At 38.4% G+C, this 20060-nt stretch overlaps 1 protein-coding gene across 3 annotated transcripts in view; it reads right to left on the bottom strand.

Annotated features, from left to right (window-relative positions):
• The window catches only part of Pias1 (protein inhibitor of activated STAT 1), a 71724-nt gene that overhangs the window by 21268 nt on the left and 30396 nt on the right, over positions 1–20060 (bottom strand). For all 3 annotated transcript variants that reach the window (XM_090321781.1, XM_090321782.1, XM_090321783.1), the window contains exons 3-7: positions 17551–17635; positions 16981–17028; positions 12597–12687; positions 11661–11795; positions 7636–7741 (exon numbers count right to left, since the gene is read on the bottom strand). In XM_090321781.1, the coding sequence (XP_090177907.1) occupies positions 7636–7741; positions 11661–11795; positions 12597–12687; positions 16981–17028; positions 17551–17635 (465 nt within the window). The remainder of the gene's footprint in view (positions 1–7635; positions 7742–11660; positions 11796–12596; positions 12688–16980; positions 17029–17550; positions 17636–20060) is intronic.

A 20060-nucleotide genomic window follows, 5' to 3' on the forward strand; every position in this document is an offset into this window, starting at 1 on the left:
GAGCACTAGCCTTGAGCTCAAGAGCTCAGAGACAGGGCCCAGGCCCAGAGTTCAAGCTCCACAACTGACCAAAATAAAAAAAAATATATATATATACATATATATATATGACTAATGTTTATGTGTACTCTTGTATTTGAAAAGATATCAACTAACTATATCAGTAATTTTGAGCTAGGCACCAATGTTTCTTACCTGTAATCAATCCAAGCTACTCAGGAAGCTAAGATCTAAGAATCTCTGTTCAAAACCTAGGGGCAAGAAAAGTTCCTCTTCCAGTGCAAGTATGGTTCAAGTGGTAGAGGGATACCCTTGAGTGAAAAAGCTAAGAGGACAAGGCCCAGCAAGCTTTAGGCTGGTGCTGGAGACAAAAAAAAAAAAAGAGAAAGAAAGAAAAGAAGGAAGGAAGGAAAAAAAGAGGACAAGGCCCAAATTCAAGCTCCATTACTGGTATGCAAAAAAAAAAAAAGTATTTTTTTAAAATAAAAATTTAAATCTCATAATATTTATTATAAAACACATTAAACCTATTAATCTAATGTCAAATTATTTGTATATAAAAAGTCTAGTTTTACTAACTTTGTGGTGCCAGTCTTGGGGTTTGAACTCAGGCTCATAAACTATCACTTGAGCCACAGTTGCTCCACTTCTTTTTTGCCAGTCCTAGGGCTTGAACTCAGGGTCTGGGCACTGTCCTTCTCAAGGCTAGTGCTCTACCACTTGAGCGACAGCACCACTTCTGGCTTTTTTCTGTGTATGTGGTACTAAGGAATCGAACCCAAGGCTCCGCGCATGCTAGGCAAGCACTACGGGCCCCACTTCTGTTTTTCTGAGAGATCAAAGTCTTACACACTTTCCTGCCCAGACAGGGCTTGAAATGTGATCCTCAGATCTTAAGTCTCCTGAGCAGACAGGATTACAGGTATGAGCCACTGACACCTGGCTCTAATAGATAATATGAATCCTACACTTATATATGAACAAGTTATCTGAGCTGCTGGCAAATCTGGAATCTATACTTTCAGGTCCTTCATTTTGTTTTGTTTTTTTATTTGTTGGTTGTAGGGCTTGAACTTTGGGCCTAAGCACTGTCCCTTAACTCTTGAGCTCAAGGCAACTGCCCCACTTGTGGGCTTCAGCGTCGTCTCTGAGCACTTCAGCTCAAGGCTACTGCCCGACCCTTTGAGCCATATTGCCACTTCCAGTTTTCTAGTGGTTAATTGGAGATAAGAGTCTCATGGTCTTTAGTGCCTAGGCTGGCTTTGAACTATGATCCTCAGATCTTAGCCTCCTGAGTAGCTAGGATTACAGGCCTGAGTGACAGAGCCTGGCAAGACCAGGAGGCAATATTATTTCTACTTTCATGGCTATTCCCACTTTTTTCTTTTTTTTTGGAAGTACTGGGGATTGACCCATGCTTGCTAGGCAAACATTCTCACTTAAAGCTATAAGCCCAGTTAATTAATTAATTAAATTTTGCCAATTGTGGGGCTTGAACTCAGGGCCTGAGCACTGTCCTTGGCCTTTTCTAAAGGCTAAAGCTCTACCACTTCCAGCTTTTTTCTATGTATGTGGTACCGAGGAATCGAACCCAGGCCTTTGTGTATGCTAGGCAATCACTTTAACACTAGGCCAAACTCCTGGCCCCAGCTCTTATTTTTGAGACAGAGCCTCACTATTTCTGCTTCTCATCTAGTTAGGATATGCCATCACAGACAACTTTTTTTTTTTTTAAACCATAACCTATCCTTCAATTATATAAGATTCTTTGTATTTCTCATCTGGGAACCTGAGGCACCAACCAGTTACCGCTGAATAAATAACAACAGAAAACACCGAAGTTCCTAAATATTCTAATAATTTTAGAAATTGTTCCATAATAATTTAAAAATCTATAGGGTGCCTTAGGTAATTGTATATGTACTCAACCACAGGATTTCAGGGTTACTGCCTAGCCAAGTGTGAGCTGATACATAACAGACAATAAAGAAAATAGAAAAGGGAAAGAGTACTCTGATAAGCAAGGATGATATCAGAGTTGATGTCCACTGTGCTAATAACCACGGATAAAGAATTCTGTATTTATAAAACACAGTGATCATACTGTCTGGCTGACAGTTTACCAGAATTGCTTTTTTTTCTGCCAAGGGACATTTGAATATTTGTATCATCATTCAAGGACCGTTCAAAATTATCAACACAGGAAAACAGACTCAATAAGCACACACATTTGTCCCTTCAAGTACCATACGATTAGGCCTTACAAAGTCCAAGGGCCAGGTATTCCTCAGACCTGATTATGCAAATGTTTCCATAAATAGTTGACTTCAACTAAGACATACCTCTTTAGTATAGTCAGCATTATAACTGATTACTGAGTTAGACTGGGAAAGATACGCCAGGCTAAAAAGGTCATTTAATAGCCTGGAAATTCTAATTTGATCTTTACTAATTTATAAACTGAGTTTCATGTCCCAAAGCCATAAACTCCCTGTCCTATAATTTGGATAGTATACTCAGCAAAATATTATGTTATTAATTAACATATGAAGAATATGTACTTGCTACTATTTATCCAATCTTAGCCCTCCCTTCCCAATCTTAGCCAATTCTTGCTCCTTACTCCCCAATTCTTCCCTCCTTCCTTCCTTTCTCCTCCCGCTCATCTCCCTTTCATCAGTACTGGGGCTTGGACTTGCACTCTTGGATAGCTTTTTTGCCCAAGGCTGAGAAGAGGGAGGAGAGAATTTTAAGGAGAAAGTAGTTGGTACCAAATACAGAAGTATCCAAGATGAAAGATCAAAGGAAAGTCGGATGCCAGCCCATGACTTGCTTCTGTAATTTAGCTATCAGGAGGCTAAGTCTGGAGGATCTCAGTTCAAAGCCAGCCCAGGCAGGAAAGTCTGTGAGACTCTTATTTCCAACCTGAAAGGCAGATTTCATATTTGGCAATCAGACTGCACTTGTGATATCTCCAAGTGAAGTTTTTCAGTGGAGTCATGAGGCAGAGAAAAGGTACACAGATCAAGTACAGATGGCTCTGAAGACATTGTGATGAGAACAGGAGGATTACAGAGCTCTATTTAGAGAAAAGCTGATGTCTCTATTTTTAAAGCACAGGAGAAAGGGAGAGGTGTTGGGAAAAGCCAGTGGAGAGGGACAAACTACAAACACAAGAAAAAAGGCAGACAAGCTAGGAAGTCGTCTTTCTATATACTGTGGGAGCATCTCCACCCAAATGTTTAGTTCTAACTCAAATACTACACGTCTAAGAATGTACTGCAATCTCCTTATCTTCAAATACTGTTTCCAAATGGCACTAACATGTCACTTTGTGCTTAAGTCTAGAACTCATCCTTAGCTCCTCCTCCACACTCCACCAGTATAGTTTCTACCCTTAAATTCTTCATAAAACTGTCCATTTCCATTCAAGATACCATCATCACTTACACATACATTCACACGTTTCTAACTGGCCTTGCTGAATCAGTCTTCCTCTTAATTCAGTCCTCAATGTGAGTCAGATTATCCAAATCTGACATAATTCCTCTATTTAAAAATCCATTATGACCTTTTGTCATTATTTATGTACCATCTACATGAATTTACATTATCTTTTGGGTCATTTCTGGTCATTTCTAGTTCTACTGAGTTTTCCTTATTTCCTTCCCATCTTTGAGCTCAACTGCCTTATCCTTACATTTGTGGACTTTAAGCATCATGTTACCTGAGAGGAATATATTTCCTGTGGTGCCTCTCCAGAGTTACTGTCTTTCTTCTTCAAGGCACATATCACAACTATAACTCAGTAATGACTGTCAGTAATTAATTAATGTCTCTTTCTACCAGACTGCAAACTTATGGGAGACATAAAGACAATGTGTTATTTAATAATATATTCTCTTGTGCTTGGAACACAGTACATTCTTCATATAATGTCTTAAACAAGAAAATAAATGACTAAAAAGATTAACTTTGAGGGACCAGGAGTTTGGCTTAATGGTTTAAGTGCTTGCCTAGCATGAGCGAAGACCCAGGTTCGATTCCTTGGTACCACATACATACAAAAAAGCTGGAAGTGGTGCTGAAGCTCAAGTGGTAGAGCTCTAGCCTTGAGAAAGTCCAAGGACAGTGCTCAGGCCCTGAGCTCAAGCCCAGGACTGGCAAAAAACAAAACAAAACAAAACAAAACAACAAAAAAAAACAAAGATTAACTTTGAGCAGGAAAAGAGACAATTTCTCTAACTCTGAAAGGATAAAACAAAGATGGGTACAAAAATAGATAGGTTGAAGCCAAGTGAGGTGGCTCACGCCTGTAATCCTAGTCACTCAGGAGGCTGAGATCTGAGGATCAAGGTTCAAAGTCAGCCCAGGCACAAAAGGACCTGAGACTCTTATCTCCAATTAACCTCTAGAAAATGTGAACTGGGGCTTGTTTTCAGGGTAGGGTAGGGTAGTAGCCTTGAGCTGAAGAGCCCAGGGGCAGCACCCAGGCTGAGTTCAAGCCCCATGATCAACAAAAAAAAAAGGTAAGTTGAAAGACAGTATGGCCATACTAAAAACACTAAAATAAGAAATGAAGCTGGGCCCAGTGGTTCACTGGGGCTTGGTTTCAGGGCAGGGTAGTAGCCTTGAGCTGAAGAGCTCAGGGACAGCTTCCAGGCCGAGTTCAAGCTCCATGACTCACAAAAAAAAAAAAAAAAAAAAAAAAAAAAGTAGGAGGAGGAGGAGGAGGAATAGGAGAAAGAAGAAGAGGAGGAAGAGAAATGAGCAGTTACAGATTTCACTTCCTGAAACCCTACTTTGTGACACTGTCAGGGTACTTTGAGAAGAGGGAACAGTGCTTGAGTACAGTATGGCTAAGGTTCTTTGAAGGGATGAGAAAAAGAAAGAGGAACTTGACAAAAGAACTCTAGTAAATAGCAAGTGAAAGACGTTATATTTGTGAAAACTGCAAGACAAAATCTAATAAATCAAGCGAATCAATGGATGAATTTTTCTCTGTGAAAAATTTATTCTTGCAAAAAACATAATAATGCCTGCCTTAAGTTAAGAAACTTGGCTAGAATTTATTTTTAAGGTTAAGAATAACTTATAATGGATATATTTGTAAATAATTCACTATTTAAAAAATCTGAGATAGGAGGTGGCTCAAAGTGGTAGAACAGTAGCCTTGAGCTAAAGAGCTCAAGGGACAGTGTTCAGGAAGAGTTCATGCCCCCCCCAAAAAATAATAAAAAAAATCTGAGACATATGTTTTCTTAAACAATATTTTACTCACACAGTTAATTGGATAGGTTTTTTCCCCCCAGATAACATGAAGGCTAGTACAGTTAAGTACAGTAAATATCTTACTTGTGGGATCCAAACTAATGTTCCATTAGTTTATCTCACTAAGATACATACTGTGAGAAAAATCTCACTCAATGTACAATTACATTCCATATCCTGCTAGCAGCATAAGCTGGTTTTGTTTTGTTTTGCTATTTAACAGGGGCTTACTGAGGTTCCTGAGAGAAAATGCAATTCCATCCACCTTTCCATTCTCCCTCCAGGTGGTGCTAGAGATGTAAGTGAAGACTTGTTAAATACAATGGCTCTATTTACCTTATTTTTTCCATATTCTCTTTTCCACACAGGCTCACATAATTCCATGATGCTTTTTGATTAGCATTGGCAAAGCAAGTATAACCAGCAGGATATAAAAAAAGAATTTTTGCTTTCTCCTTTAAGGTATTTATCTGTCTCTTCTTTCAGGATTCTCAATATTTCCAGTCTTCGGTTATATGGAACCTCATTTCTCTAGATCCCAAAACAGAGCTATCCTAGCTGTCTATCCACCTGCAGATTAATGCTCCCCTCTTGATACAATATTACTACTTTTTATTTTCTATTTTTAGATGTCTAGTCAGTTCTTAAACTCCTGAGCTCAAGTGTTCCTCCAATTTCAGTCTCCCAAGTAGTTGGGGCAACATAAATGCACCACTATGCTCAGCTACTTAAAATTTCCAAAAGGGCCTTTTTTATTCAGAACAACCCTTTAGTGAACTATTAAAGGTACAGTTATTATTTAGGGTTATGGGATTTTTTTATTCTATCAAATAAATAGGTTGGGGGGGAAGCTATGATAGACATGTATAAATGAGAGGGAAGCTGGCCTTACCAGTTTGTTTGATTGTTTGTTGGTCAGCCCTGGGGCTTGGACTCAGGGCCTGAGTGCTGTCCTTGGGCATTCCTCAAGGCTAGTGCTCTACCACTAGTAGAGCCACAGTATCACTTCTAGCTTTTTCTGTGAATGTGGTACCAAGGAATCGAACCTGGGTCTTGTGCATGCTAGAGAAGCACTCTACCACTAGGCCATGCTCCCAGCCCCACAAGTACTTTTTTTTTTTTTTTTTTTTTTTTTTTTTTGTGGGTCGTGGGGCTTGAACTCTAGGTCTGGGCATTTTCCTTGAGCTCTTCAGCTCCAGGCTACCACTCTACCACTTGAGCCACAGCTCTACTGCCGGTTATCTAGTGGTTAACTGAAAATAAGAGTCTCATGGACTTTAGTGCCCCAGCTTTGAACCTTGATCCTCAGATCTCAGCCTCCTGAGTAGCTAGGATTATAAGTGTGAGGCACCTCACACAAGCCCCACAAATATTCTTGAAGCAGGACAGATAAATGAAGAGACAGGGAAGGTAAAAGGCATCTGCCTTCTTCTTTGAGATGTTAAGAAGCTGTAAGTTAGGGCTAGGAATGTGGCTTAGTGGTAGAGTGCTTGCCTAGTATGTATGAAGCCCTGGGTTCCATTCCTCAGTACCCATATGCACACAAAAAAAGCTGGAAATGGCACATGGCTCAACTGGTACAGTGCTGAGCAAAAGAAGCTCAGAGACAATGCCCAGACCTGAGTTCAAACCCCAAGACTGCCTCCCCTCAACAACTGCCCCCCCACCAAAAAAAAATAGCCATCTAGTAAGTCACACCAAGAAATCCAAACTCTAAGACTTTAAGAAACAGGTGTCACAAACTTCTTGTTACACATAAGTTACTCATACAAAGCCATAGGGTTGATTATGACAGAACCTACCTTCTTTCTTTTTATCTTACTATATATTTTTCCTGGATCTAAAATAATTTTCTCAAAATGTATGCCAAGACCTCATCTCCTAAAATTCTTACTTTATGATACTGCAGCAAAATATTCTTCTATGTTCGATACATATCTTTAAAAATACAGATTATAAAATGTCACTTATGGGCCGGGAGTATGGCCTAGTGGTAGAGTGCTTGCCCAGCATGCACAAAGCCCTGGGTTTAATTCCTTGGTACCACATATACAAAAAAAAGCCAAAAGTAGTGTTGTGTGGCTCACGTGGTGGAGTGCTAGCCTTGAGGTGAATAGCTCAGGGACTGCGCCCAAGCCCTGAGTTCAAGCCCCAGGACTGGCAAAAAAAAAAAAAAAAAAAATCACTCTTAACGAAGTTGTTAAAACTGCTCAAGTCTTGTTTTACAAACATACAAGATTCTCAAGGGTTTTTAACACTTTATCACAGGCTGTATATAAAAAACAAATACTAAAATTTCTCTAGTTGAATAAAACACTACTCTAACTAACCCTTAAAATATGAAAGTAAGTTTATAATACGTACTTAAAGCTCTAGAATGATCCGGATTCCTTATTCCTTTTGCTCGTAACCTCTGAAGAAGAATTGTTGAGGACAACTGTTTTACAAGATATACTGCCATGGAATAGGTCTAGGGGGGGAAAAAAAGATGTAAGTAAAACAGTACAGCTATTGTAATCCCACAACAATATGGAAAGAAAACATTTTTGGGGGGGAGGGGTCATGGGGCTTGAACTCAGTCTGGGCACTGTCACTGGCTCTTCTGCCTTACCCTTGAGCCAAGCCCTATTTCCTGTTTTCTAGAGGTTAAGTGGAGATAAGAGTCTCAGGTCCTTTTGTGCCTGGGCTGGCTTTGAACCTTGATCCTCAGATCTCAGCCTCCTGAGTAGTTAGGATTACAGCCATGAACCACTGTTCCCAGCTTAGAAAACAATTCTTAAAGCACCTATTATTTGCCAAGTATTGTCTCAGGTGTTTTCATGAGCAGTAGTTCATTTACTCTTGACCAAAAAGCAGCTGAGGTAAACACTAGCCTGTTTTTACAGATGAGTAAACTGAGATATGAAGAAGTTAAAAAAAAAAAGTAAAAACAAAAACAAAAACAAAAACCCTGTCCTAATTTTCAAACTTTGGAGTGACTAACCTAGAACTTAAAACCAGGTCTTCCGGTTTCTATATTACGTGGCTGCCTATACTTGAAACAAATGACTTTAAAGTATTTATAATAAAAGATTACTGAAAGCTGTCATGATCATGGTGGCTCACGCCTGTAATCCTAGCTACTCAGAAGGCTGAGATCTGAGGATAGTGGTTCAAAGCCAGTCACTGGAGGAGGGGCTGTGGCCCCAGGGGTAGGGCAGTAGTAACCTTGAGCTGAAGAACTCAGGGATAGCACCTAGGCCCAGAGTTCAAGACCCATGACCCATTAAAAAAAAAAAGATAGAAAGGAATACTGATAAAGCCTAAACATAAATCAAGATTACTGAAGATCATAGACCATACTTAGTAGTATTTAGTAGGTAAAAGTAATATTTTATTTATTTTTGCCAATCCTGGGGCTTGAGCTCAGGGCCTAGGCACTGTCCCTGAGTTTCTTTTTTTGATGAAGAGTAACACTCTGCCACTTGAGTCATAACATAAACCAATTCTGGCCTTTTCTGCATAAGTGGTACTGAGAAATCAAACTCAGGGCTTTGTGCATGGTAAGCAAGCAGTCTACCACTAGGTCACACTTGCAGTCCCCAACAAATATATTTTAAATAAGTTATTAAAAATAGTCATTTGAACAAGGTTACAAATCAGATTGGATTGGTTTCCCAATCTCTACTTTTTAGCATTTCTCTATGCCTTTAACTAGCTTTCTTTTCCTCTCCCCCTTTTTTGGAGCTGTTGTTTAACCTCAGGGTCTCACACTCATGCTTAGTTTTTAGGCTCTACCTCTTGAGTCATACCCACTTCTGGCTTTTTGATGGTTAATTCAACCTGAGTCTCTTGGATTTGTCTTCCCGGATTGGCTCTGAACTGAGATTCTCAGATCTTCGCCTCTAGGATTACAGGTGCAAGCCACTGGTGCTGGGTTCCACTAGTTCTTGAAGAGACTCTATATCTGGACCATCATCACAATGCACAGAGAGGATATTTAAGGTTTGCTAAGAGAAGTCCCTGGTTTGGGAAGTGAATTACCAATAGAGGGAAAAGGCAGAGATGGTTATGGAAGAAGAAAACAGTTATGAAAATAGTTATAGTTAACAGGCCAGGCTGGATGACAGGAACATGTTGGATGAGAAAAGAGAGCTGGAAGTATATGAAGGTATGGAGAAAAGCTGAAATAAGAAGAATCCTTTTATACTTGATGCTAGGATCAAGTGACAGATCAAAAAGACTTAAGGCAAAAGTAAAATAAAATTGGTATCATCTGATAGTTTATAGCTACCCACAGTTCTCAAAGTATTCTTAACATATAGTAACTTCATTTAAAACTTCACAGAGCCATGTACCAGTGGGCTAGTTACTCAGGAGGCTGACATCAGGGCTGGCAACCAGCCCCGGTAGGAAAGTCTTTGAGACTCTTATCTCCAATAAACTACTCAGAAAAAGCCAGAAGTAGCACTGTGGCTCAAGTGGTAGCACGAGGAGGCTTAGGGACAATGCCCAGGCCCTGTGAGGTCAAGTCCCAGGACCGGTGCAGTAACAGCAACAATGACAACTTTACTGAAGGCCTACAAAAGATAAGTTCAAGGAAAGACTATATAGTTGATTTATAATCATGTAACTTCTTTGCTTAATGCTTCAAGTGTAACAAATTGGAGAAATGCACTGACAGCTTGAATCTTCAGGACTTGAAGGCTTTAAGAAAAACATTTAAGATGAGACCAAGTAAAAACTACAACAAGGTGAGCAAAAAGGGACATTCACTCTAGTTGGAACATGTAACAAAACTACCATCTGTACAGAGTAAGGAATTATAATTTAACATTCTATGAGAGGCTCAGCAGCAAAAATTCCCCAAAATTTAACAGTGGCACAGTAACCCTTCTGGGTACATAATAAGCATTCCTGTTTTACCCTTCAAAGTACTTTGTAACACCAACTATTGATATATATTATCATAATTACATCATTATTTCTATTACTTTTTTCTGAAGTATGCAAGATTGCTAAAGTTCATTAGATATTTTCTAAATAATTAAAACATGACCTACTTATTATACCCTGTTTTATACCAGTATTTATTAGAAATAATCAAAGTTAAAAAATTCCAAATGTAGTAAATTTTTCTCAGGCCAAGAAATTACAAAATATCACACTTTCTTCAGGCATTGTTAATTCTCCTATGTTTGTGTTTTTTCTTTTCCTTTTTTTTTAACAGAAGACGTATTTGTAAAATTTTTTCCTTTGAGATAGGGCCTTGCTCTCTCTTTCTCTCATGAACCAACTGACTAAAATATCAAAGTAATTATCTCACAGAACATAATTTAAGGTAGATTAATTTTTTTTTTTTCCCCTGAAGCTTGAACTCATGGCCTGGGAAATGCCTCTGAGCTCTTTTGCTCAAGGCTAGTGTTCTACCACTTTGAGCCACGATGCCACTTCCAGTTTTCTGGTGGTTAGTCTCAGACTTTCCTCCTAGTTGGCTTTGAACAGTGATCTTCAGACCTCAAGCTCCCAAATTGCTAGGATTACCAGCATAAGACACCAGTGCCTACCTAAATTAAATATTTCAAGATAAAAGTCTAGAAAGTCAACTTATTTAAGTTTGGAAAAAAGCTAACACACTAAGCATGACAGAGAAAAGGAAAAGACTTATACAGACTTAAATAGCCAATGTTGAGAGATACCCAAAGAAACAATAAAAGTGGGAAAGTATACCTGTGAATCTTTTAAAAAATAACTGGTGAATTCATACAGAATTTCCTAAAATTCTGCATGCTCTATGTCATAGCACTTCTGATAATTATGGAAAGAAAAGTATCACATATGCAAAGCTATACCTATTAGGATAATTTTCAAAATTCCTTTTTTTTTTTTTTTTTGCCAGTTCTGGGGCACTGTCCTTGGGCTTTCTCCAGGCTAGAGCCCCACTACTTGAGACACAGAACCACTTCCAGCTTTTTTCATATATGTGGTACTGAGAATTGAACATGGGTCTTCATGGATGCCAGGCACACACTCTACCACTAGGTCAAACTCCCAGACCCTCAAAACGTTTTTAGGAATAGCAAAGGATCAAACAATAAGTCAAATGCTCAACAACAGGGATAGACTAAATAATAGCATATTCTTATCAGAATATGATATAGTTATTTAAAATAATGGAGAATACGTAATAACCCAGAAAGACCTTTATGATAAATTGTGGAATTAAAGTATCAAGTTATAAAACACTGTATAATATATGACCCCATTTTTCAAATGGAAACATGAAAATTTGTGTGAAAAAATCCTTTAGCAACTCATTTTACAGTATAATTTAGTTATAAACCCAGGTAGTCATGGTAATTAACTGTTCCGTATGGCAGGAAAATATGGTAAAAATAAAATTTACTTACCCTTCCAATTTCTGCAGTCCAAGAAACAACAATTGTGTTTGGTACTGTTGTGGACAATCGGACAAGTGAGGTGATATTAATTGGTCGGCTGGGTCGCTTTGGTTCTACACCATTTTTAGTAGGTGGAAGGTAACCCTAAGAAAGAAATATAATTTATTCCAACTTATTTATACAATTATTTCAACTTCTTTCTTCTTCCTCCTCCTCCTTTTTCTTTTTTGCCAATGCTGGACTTGAACTCAGGACTTAAACACTGTGCTTGGGCTTTCTCAAGGCTGCTAAGAGCTTTACAACTTAAGCCACAGCACTACTTCCAGCTTTATGTATGTGGTACCAAGGAATTGAACCCCAGTCTTCATGCATGCTAGGCAAGCACTCTATCACAAGGCAAAACTCCTAGCCCAATGTGAAATTCTTATCTCCAATTAATCACTAAAAAATGGGAAATGAGGCTGTGACTCAAGGGCAGGGTGGTAGCCTTGAGCTGAAGAGCTCAGGGACAATGCCCAGGCCCAGAGTTTAAGCCCTATATCCCACAGAAAAAGATTACAATAGAAATCTCTTTAATTAAAGAATTAGGATCAATTCATAGCTATAGAGTACTTCCAAGGAAACCAAAAAACTCATTCCCATCTTCCTGTGTAAGGAACATCATTCAAATCTCTTACTCAATCACAGGCTTATAGATTCTTTTGAACCTAGTGAGATTCTGTTGGAAACACTTCTCCCTAAAATCCACCACAAAACTAACTGTATCTTGCCTAATATATAACTTGTAAAAGAAATTTTAGTAAGTCACATAAATACATAAATATATGTAAGTATATAAGCATATATGTATATATGTACCCAACATAAAAATATTTTCTTAATGAAAGACCAGGATTAGTTATTAGACAGTTATAGTGGCAATGTATTTTGAAAAATAGAACTTACTGGAAGGCTGCAGGGTTTTGTATTCACTTTCACACAAAGATTGGGTGGGAAATGATCTTCTTGTGGACAACTTGTTTCTGATAAACAAAACCTACACAATAAAGATCAAGTTTAATATTTTTATTAAAACAATTTCATTAATAGAAAAATGAAATAATTCATACAAGAAGTATATGCCAATAAACTTAAGGTACAAATGACCTTGAACAACATAGGCTTGAACTTCACAGATCCACTTATAATTTTGTATAGCAAATTTTGTATAGTTTTGGAAATGTGTAACAATATGAACAAAAGTATAATGTCATAAGAAATACATATATATGTATACATGTAGATAATAGTCCAATTATTTATTATCATGCAATACACATGAATCTACTACAAAAATTAGATTTTAATAAAACTTAAGCACATAAACAATATTGGACACCATTCTCATCAGAGAAACATAACAAACGTAACAATGAAATATTAAATTAGGAAAAAAAAACACATAAAACTAGTTGTAGTGCATATTGTACTTCTGTATTCATTTCATAGCTACCTCCTATTGTTGTTGTGGTAACCTGAAGTTTGCAAGTATCCACTCAAAATGCCCTGTGGCACAAGTCATCTTGGTCGAAACAGTCCCTCTCTTAGTAAATATGTGCTAACCAACTGGGTTATCACTAAGGTTTCTGGTCAATGACAATCCTGTGGGGGGGAAGGGGGATTGATGCTTTCTTAGTAGTTAAGTTTTAATAGTTTCATGCTTTTCCCCACCCAAGTTCAAGTATTAACTGTAAATAATTCTATCAAATATCTGAATTAGCAATCATGACTATCAATCAGTAGTTGTCTTCATGTCGATTTAGATTATTTAAATAAGACTTTGAGATAAAAAATACTATATTTCCTCATGTGTTAAAAGGAAACAGGTGTTAATAGAGGCTGTATAGTTGAATGAACTTAAGAACTGACTTAAAACCATCAAATTGCAGAGAAAAGAAAAAAGGGAAACAGCAGAAAATTTCTGTGAGGTAGTTCATGAGGAAATGCAGGCACAGATTAAGTATCTAATAAAGAAAACAATGTCTAAATTATTTTCATGCTTTAAACATTTTAGTGAGAGCAAACATAAAAATTATTATTTTTTAAGCCAGGCTCAGTGGCTCACACCTGTAATCCTAGCTACTCAGGAGGCTGAGATCAGAGGACCAAGGTTCAAAACCAGACCCAGCACAAAAGGACGAGACTCTTATCTCCAATTAACCACTAGAAAACAGGAAGTGGGGCTTGGCTCAAGGGTAAGGTGGTAGCCTTGAGCTGAAGAGCTCAGGGACAGCACCCAGGCCAAGCTCAAGCTCTATGACCCACCCACACCCACAAAAAAAAAATTAAACATCAAGTCCTAGAGATAAATTAGAATTAAAAATGAAGGGGCTGGTAATTTGGCTTAGTGGTGTAGTTCTTGCCTAGCATGCACAAAGACCTGGGTTTGATTCCTCAGTACCACATACACAGAAAAAGCAGGAAGTGGTACTGTGGCTCAAGTGGTAGAGCTCTAGCCTTCAGAAAGCCCAAAGGCAGTGCTCAGGCCGAGTTCAAGCCCCAGGACTGCCCCCCAAATAGATACTGGGGACTGAATCCAAGACCTTGTACATACTAGCTAGGCAAGCACTCTACCACTAAAGCTATAATCCCCATCCCTAAATGGCTAGGTTTTTTTTAAACTACTGAGGTTCTCTTGGCTGGAATCTCTAAATTAGACAGATGATTTATCTTAGGAAAAGATAATCTTACTTCAAAATTAATTATATATACATTTATATGGTTATATTTCAAAGAAAGATTATATACTATATAAATGATAGTATATAAATAAATATAAAAGCCTAGAATTAAACCTTTTCCCATAGCCGGGCAGGCACAGTGGCTCATGGCTATAATTCTAACTACTAAGGAGTCTGAAATCTGAGAATTGAGGCTCCAGCCCAGGTACTAAAGAACACATGAGACTCTTATCTCCAATTAATCACTAGGAAAAAGTGGGGCAGTGGCTCCAGGGGTAGAAGTAGCCTTGAGCTGAAGTGCTCAGGAACAGCATACAGGCCCAGAGTTCAAGCCCCATGACCCATCCAAAAAAAAAAAAATAGTTTTCCCATGGTTCTATGACTTACTAGTGAGATTTATATTCAACTTAGTATCTGATTACTGATACAAAGCTGCTTATCTTCCCCACAATATAGGGAGAATAGTTAATTGAATAAACCATTTTTTCTTTTTCGGGGGGTAGGGGGGTGGGGCTTGGATTCTGGGCCTGGGCCCTGTTCCTGAGCTCTTCAGCTCAGGGCTACCTATCTACCACTTGAGCCTCAGGACCACTTTTGGTTTTCTAGTGGTTAATTGGAGATAAGAGTCTCATGGACTTTAGTGCTTGGGCTTTCTTTGAACCTTGATCCTCAGATCTCGGCCTGAGTAGCTAGGATTACAAGCATGAACCACAGCCCAGCTTTTTTTTTTGGGTGGCAGTCCTAGGAGTTGAATTCAGGATCTGGGTGTATCCCTGAGCTTTTGTGAACAGGCTAGTGCTTTACCACTTGAGCCACTGCTCCACTTCCAGCTTTCTTGTAGTTTCCTGGAAGAGTCTCATGGACCTTCCGGCCCCAGCTGACTTTGAACAGCAATACTGAGATCTCAGCCTCTTGTGTAGCTAGGATTACAGGTGTAAACCACCTTTTATTTTACTTTCTACCTCTTATTCCAACAAGAACAGTATAGAACACTTAGGTTCCTATGTGGATAGTAGTATAAAATTGGTTTATATTAGCAAAAAAGATTTCTTACATGCCCTAAGAAGAAATGAATGTGCATTTGTGAATCTATATCAGAAAAAAAACTTCTGTGCCTCTTTGAAAACTTCTAAGAGACGTTTCATATGGGTTCTAAATTAGAATGTATTCAAGTTAATTATTTAAAATACAGGACAAAGTAAGTTAGAATATTTGATGTTTCTTAGTCCATATGATTCTGAAGATTTAAGTATTAATAAGGACCTTCCTTTTGAGAAGCTGTTATTTCTAGAGTTCATCAGCACCCTTTCTTCCAGGTACTAGGGACTGAATTCAGGGCTTTCAAAAGCTTGCCAGATATGCTCTACCACTTGATCTACACAGTTTTCTTTCACACTGGTTAATTTTTTGTTGTTGCTGTTGTTTTTGTTTTGTGGGTCATGGGGCTTGAACTTGACCTGGGCGATGTCCCTGAACTCTTCAGCTCAAGGCTACCGCCCTACCCTGGAGCCAAGCCCCAGTTGCATTTTCCAGAGGTTAATTGGAGATAAGAGTCTCAGGTCCTTTTGTGCCTAGGCTGGCTTTGAACCTTGATCTTTAGCTCTCAGTCTCCTGAGTAGCTAGGATTACAGGTGTGAGTCACTGCACCCAGCACATTGGTTAGTTCTGAGGTAGGGTCTCCCTCCCTTTTATACTGGCCTGAGTTTTGGTCATCCTATGTATGCTTCTCCATCCATATCCCGGCAGAGGGGAATGACAGATCCAAGCCACCATACCCAGCCATGAGTCAAGATGAAATCTCCCGCACTTTTTGCCTGATAGCCTCGAACCATGATCCCTTAATCTGTCTCCAAGGTAGTCAGGATTACAAAGTTGAGCTACAGTGCCTGGCTGAGTTTACTAGTAATTTCTCTTTCCTTTAAAAAAAAAATTGTTTTGGGGCTTGAACTCAATCAAGGTCTGGGCATTTTCCCTGAGTGTTTTTTGCTGTTGTTGTTTTTCCCCTCAAGACTAGCTAACACTCTACCACTTGAGCCACAGCTCCACTTCTGGGGGGTTTTTTGGTGGTTAATTGGAGATAAGAGCCTCAGGACTTTCCTGCCCAGCTAGTTTCCAACTGTGATCTTCAGATCCCAGTTTCCTGAATAGCTGGGATTACAGGTATGAGCAACTGGTACCCAGTCTAACCAGTATTTTTATAGAGAACACTGACTGAAACTGTAAATTTTCCCTTACTTATATATCTAAACCCAGTATTTAAAAAAAGTGGAAATCAGACAATTTTTTTTGTTTGTTTGTTTGTCATGGGGCTTAAACTCTGGGCCTGGACACTGTCCCTGAGCTCTTCAGCTCAAGGCTACCGCCCTACCCTGGAACCACAGCCCCACTTCCCGTTTTCTAGTGATTAATTGGAGATAATAGTCTCAGGTGTTCTTTAGTGCCTGGGCCTAGCCTGGCTTTGAACTGTGATCTTCAGATCTTAGCCTCCTGAGTAGCTAGGATTACAGGCATGAGGCTGTAATTTATGCACCAGCATAAATCAAACGAATTTTTATTACTCTCTAAAGAATAGTGTGTTTTAAAATTTTAATGTATAGTTAACACTATACCTTAACTGGACCTGTACTGTGAAGTCGCATTTGGTCCCAGAAATATCCCTAAAATAGAAAAAGAATTACAATTATTTCAAAACATGTACATAAAAGACAGTTGCTGAGAACGTTTTACATATTTTCAAATATGTGAACTTATAAAAGTAAATAATATTGGCCAGGAGTTTGGCCTAGTGGTAGAGTGCTTGCCTAGCATGCACAAAGACCTGGGTTCAATTCCTTAGTACCACATACACAGGGGAAAAAAAAAGCCAGAAGTGGTGCTGAGGCTCAAGTGGTAGAGCTCTAGCCTTGAGAATGTCCAAGGACAGTGCTCAGGCCCTAACTCAGGCCCAGGACTGGCATAAATAAATAAATAAATAAATAATAACACTAATAGTATTTTCAACATTAATTTTGTATGACAATAACATTAACTCACCCAACAACACTGTCAGTTTTTAAAATTCATTTTTGGTGCTGCTCTAATGCTGAGTTGTATCTTCAACTATCATATTTCAAAATTCATTTAGCACAGATAGTGCTGGACTTAACAGCGAACTCCAATTATATAGGAAGACAACTTACATGGAACTACTGATTTGCTGCACTTGTTGTGGTGTCAATGCAAATGCAAAACAGGTTTCTCGAAAGCGCTGACTGTTGTCTGATGCTAAAGAAGACAAGAATTTTAATGCATTTTTAATGAACTTTAAATTCATCAATATAGTAAGCAATAGTAAAAAAAAATCTTTAATTAACCAGGATGTATTCTATAACAAGACAAAGCAATGAAAAGTAAGAAGTATACTAGATGTAATAGAACAAACAGAAAAGTTCAGAAAGGGCTAGTTCTTAAAATAATACATTAGGATTTAAATTGTGAGAATACATAAACATAATTAATTAAAATTATTTACATCATGTGTGGTTACAACCCTAAAAGTACATTTGTGTAAATGCATACTAATTTTACTTAAAATACAATAAGCCTGTTTAAATACAGAGGGTTTCTGATCTCAGTAATAATCAATCATGAGATAAGCACAGATAAGATAACGTTTGGTCTTCGAGGCAAATAAAGAGTTTTATCTAAACTCATAATTTTAGACTAAATTCAAACTCATAATCCCCTGCCTCAATTTCCCAATTCTGTACAACAAAAGGATCAATAAATATTATTACCGAAGAGTTCTTAGCCTGTGGCTGAGATATGCTGGTAATGCAGCCAAAGTTGACAAGTTCAAACCTGAGTGTGCTTCTACTGCAAGCATACTTGCTTGACAACTACCACCCATTGTAGTATGTCATGTGAAAAATTTGCACAGAAAAAAAATTGAAAAGGGGGGCTGAATTTAAAAAAATCTGTACGGATATACCATGATGAGAAAAATAGAGGCTGGGAGTTTGGCCTAGTGGTAGAGTGCTTGCCTAGCATGCATAAAGACCAGGGTTCAATTCCTTGGTACCACATACGTAAAAAAAAGCCAAAAGTGGTGCTGTGGCTCCAGTGGTAGAAAGAAAGGGAGAGCACTGATCTAAAGTTTTGCCATGCCCGAAGTATTTTTTTAAAGGCTAAATTTGCATTTCTGCTTTATGTGCTGTAAGAAGGCTTTTTCTTTCTTGCCAGTCCTGGGTACCACGTCCAGCTTTTTCTATGTACTTGGTATTAAGGAATCAAACCCAGAGCTTTGTGCTAAATTAGGCAAGCATTCCACCACTAGGCCCCAAAACTTTTTTTAAAATAAGTTTTATAACATATATAGTATTATACATCATGTGTAACTCAATTTTGTTATGAAGTTGTTCTCAACTTCATGTTGGGAAGAAAATTAAAAAATTTTAGGTAAGAAATCTCTTTTCAAAATTTTATGCAATATGTATATATATATGTGTGTATATATATATATAATTCATTTTTACTTTTTTTTCCCTTTCTTTTTGGGCAGTGCTGGGTCTTGAACTCAGGGCCTGGGCTCTCTGTCTCTGAACTTCTTTTGCTCAGGGCTAGCATTCTACCACTTGAGCCACAGTGCCACTTCCAGGCTTTTCTGTTTATGTGGTACTGAGGAATCGAACTCAGGGCTTCATGTATGTAAGAAAGCATTCTAGGCCAGGAGTTTGGCCTAGTGGTTAAAGTGCTTGCCTAGCATGCATGAAGACCCAGGTTCGATTCCTCGGTACCACATACATAGAAAAAAAAGCCGGAAGTGGTGCTGAGGCTCAAGTGGTAGAGCTCTAGCCTTGAGAAAGTCCAAGGACAGTGCTCAGGCCCTGAGCTCAAACCCAGGACTGGCAAAAAAAAAAAAAAAAAAAAAAAAAAAGAAAGCATTCTACCACTAAGTCACATTTCCAGTCCTAATTTTTACTTTTATCTTTACTGAACCCACTAAATTTTTAATTCTTCTTTTCTTTGGCGGGGGTGAAAGGGTTGGGGGAAATCAGTCCTGGTACTGTCCTTGATGTTCTTCAAAGCCAGTGCTCCTCCACTTGAGCCACATCACCACTTCCAGCTTTTTCTGTGTATGTGGTACGAAGGAATCGAACCCAGGACTTCATGCATTTGAGGCAAGCACTCTACCTCTAGGCCACACTCCAGTCTTGTTTTTCAATAATAATGCATACACTGATTCTCTCTTGGTTCTTTGCCTTGTTTCTAAATGATGCTTTATTTCTAAATGATAATGCATACAGTGATTCTCTTTCGTTTTTCATACATAGTGTCTTGACTTTACAATCTATTTGCTTCATGTTTTTAGACCTCTATTTTAATATACTCATCGCAGTAATTTAAAAAAAAATTCTATGTTTGAGTAAGCAGTGACTAAGATTATATCTATAATCCTGTCTATTCAGGAGGCTGAGATTTGAGGATCAAGATTCAAAGCCAGCCAGGGCACAAAAGGACCTGAGACTCTTATCTCCAATTAACCTCTAACAAACAGGAAGTGAGGCTTGGCTCAAGGGCAGGGTGGTAGCCTTGAGGTGAAGAACTCAGGGACAGCACTCAGGCCGAGTTCAAGCCCCATGACCCACAAAAAATAAAAAAAGATTTGAAGCCATCCAGAGCAGGCAAGTCCATGAGATTTTGTTTGTTT

This window comes from Megascapheus bottae, chromosome 30 (assembly GCF_031878675.1).
Source record: "Megascapheus bottae isolate mThoBot1 chromosome 30, mThoBot2.hap1, whole genome shotgun sequence".
Lineage (NCBI taxonomy): Eukaryota > Metazoa > Chordata > Mammalia > Rodentia > Geomyidae > Megascapheus > Megascapheus bottae.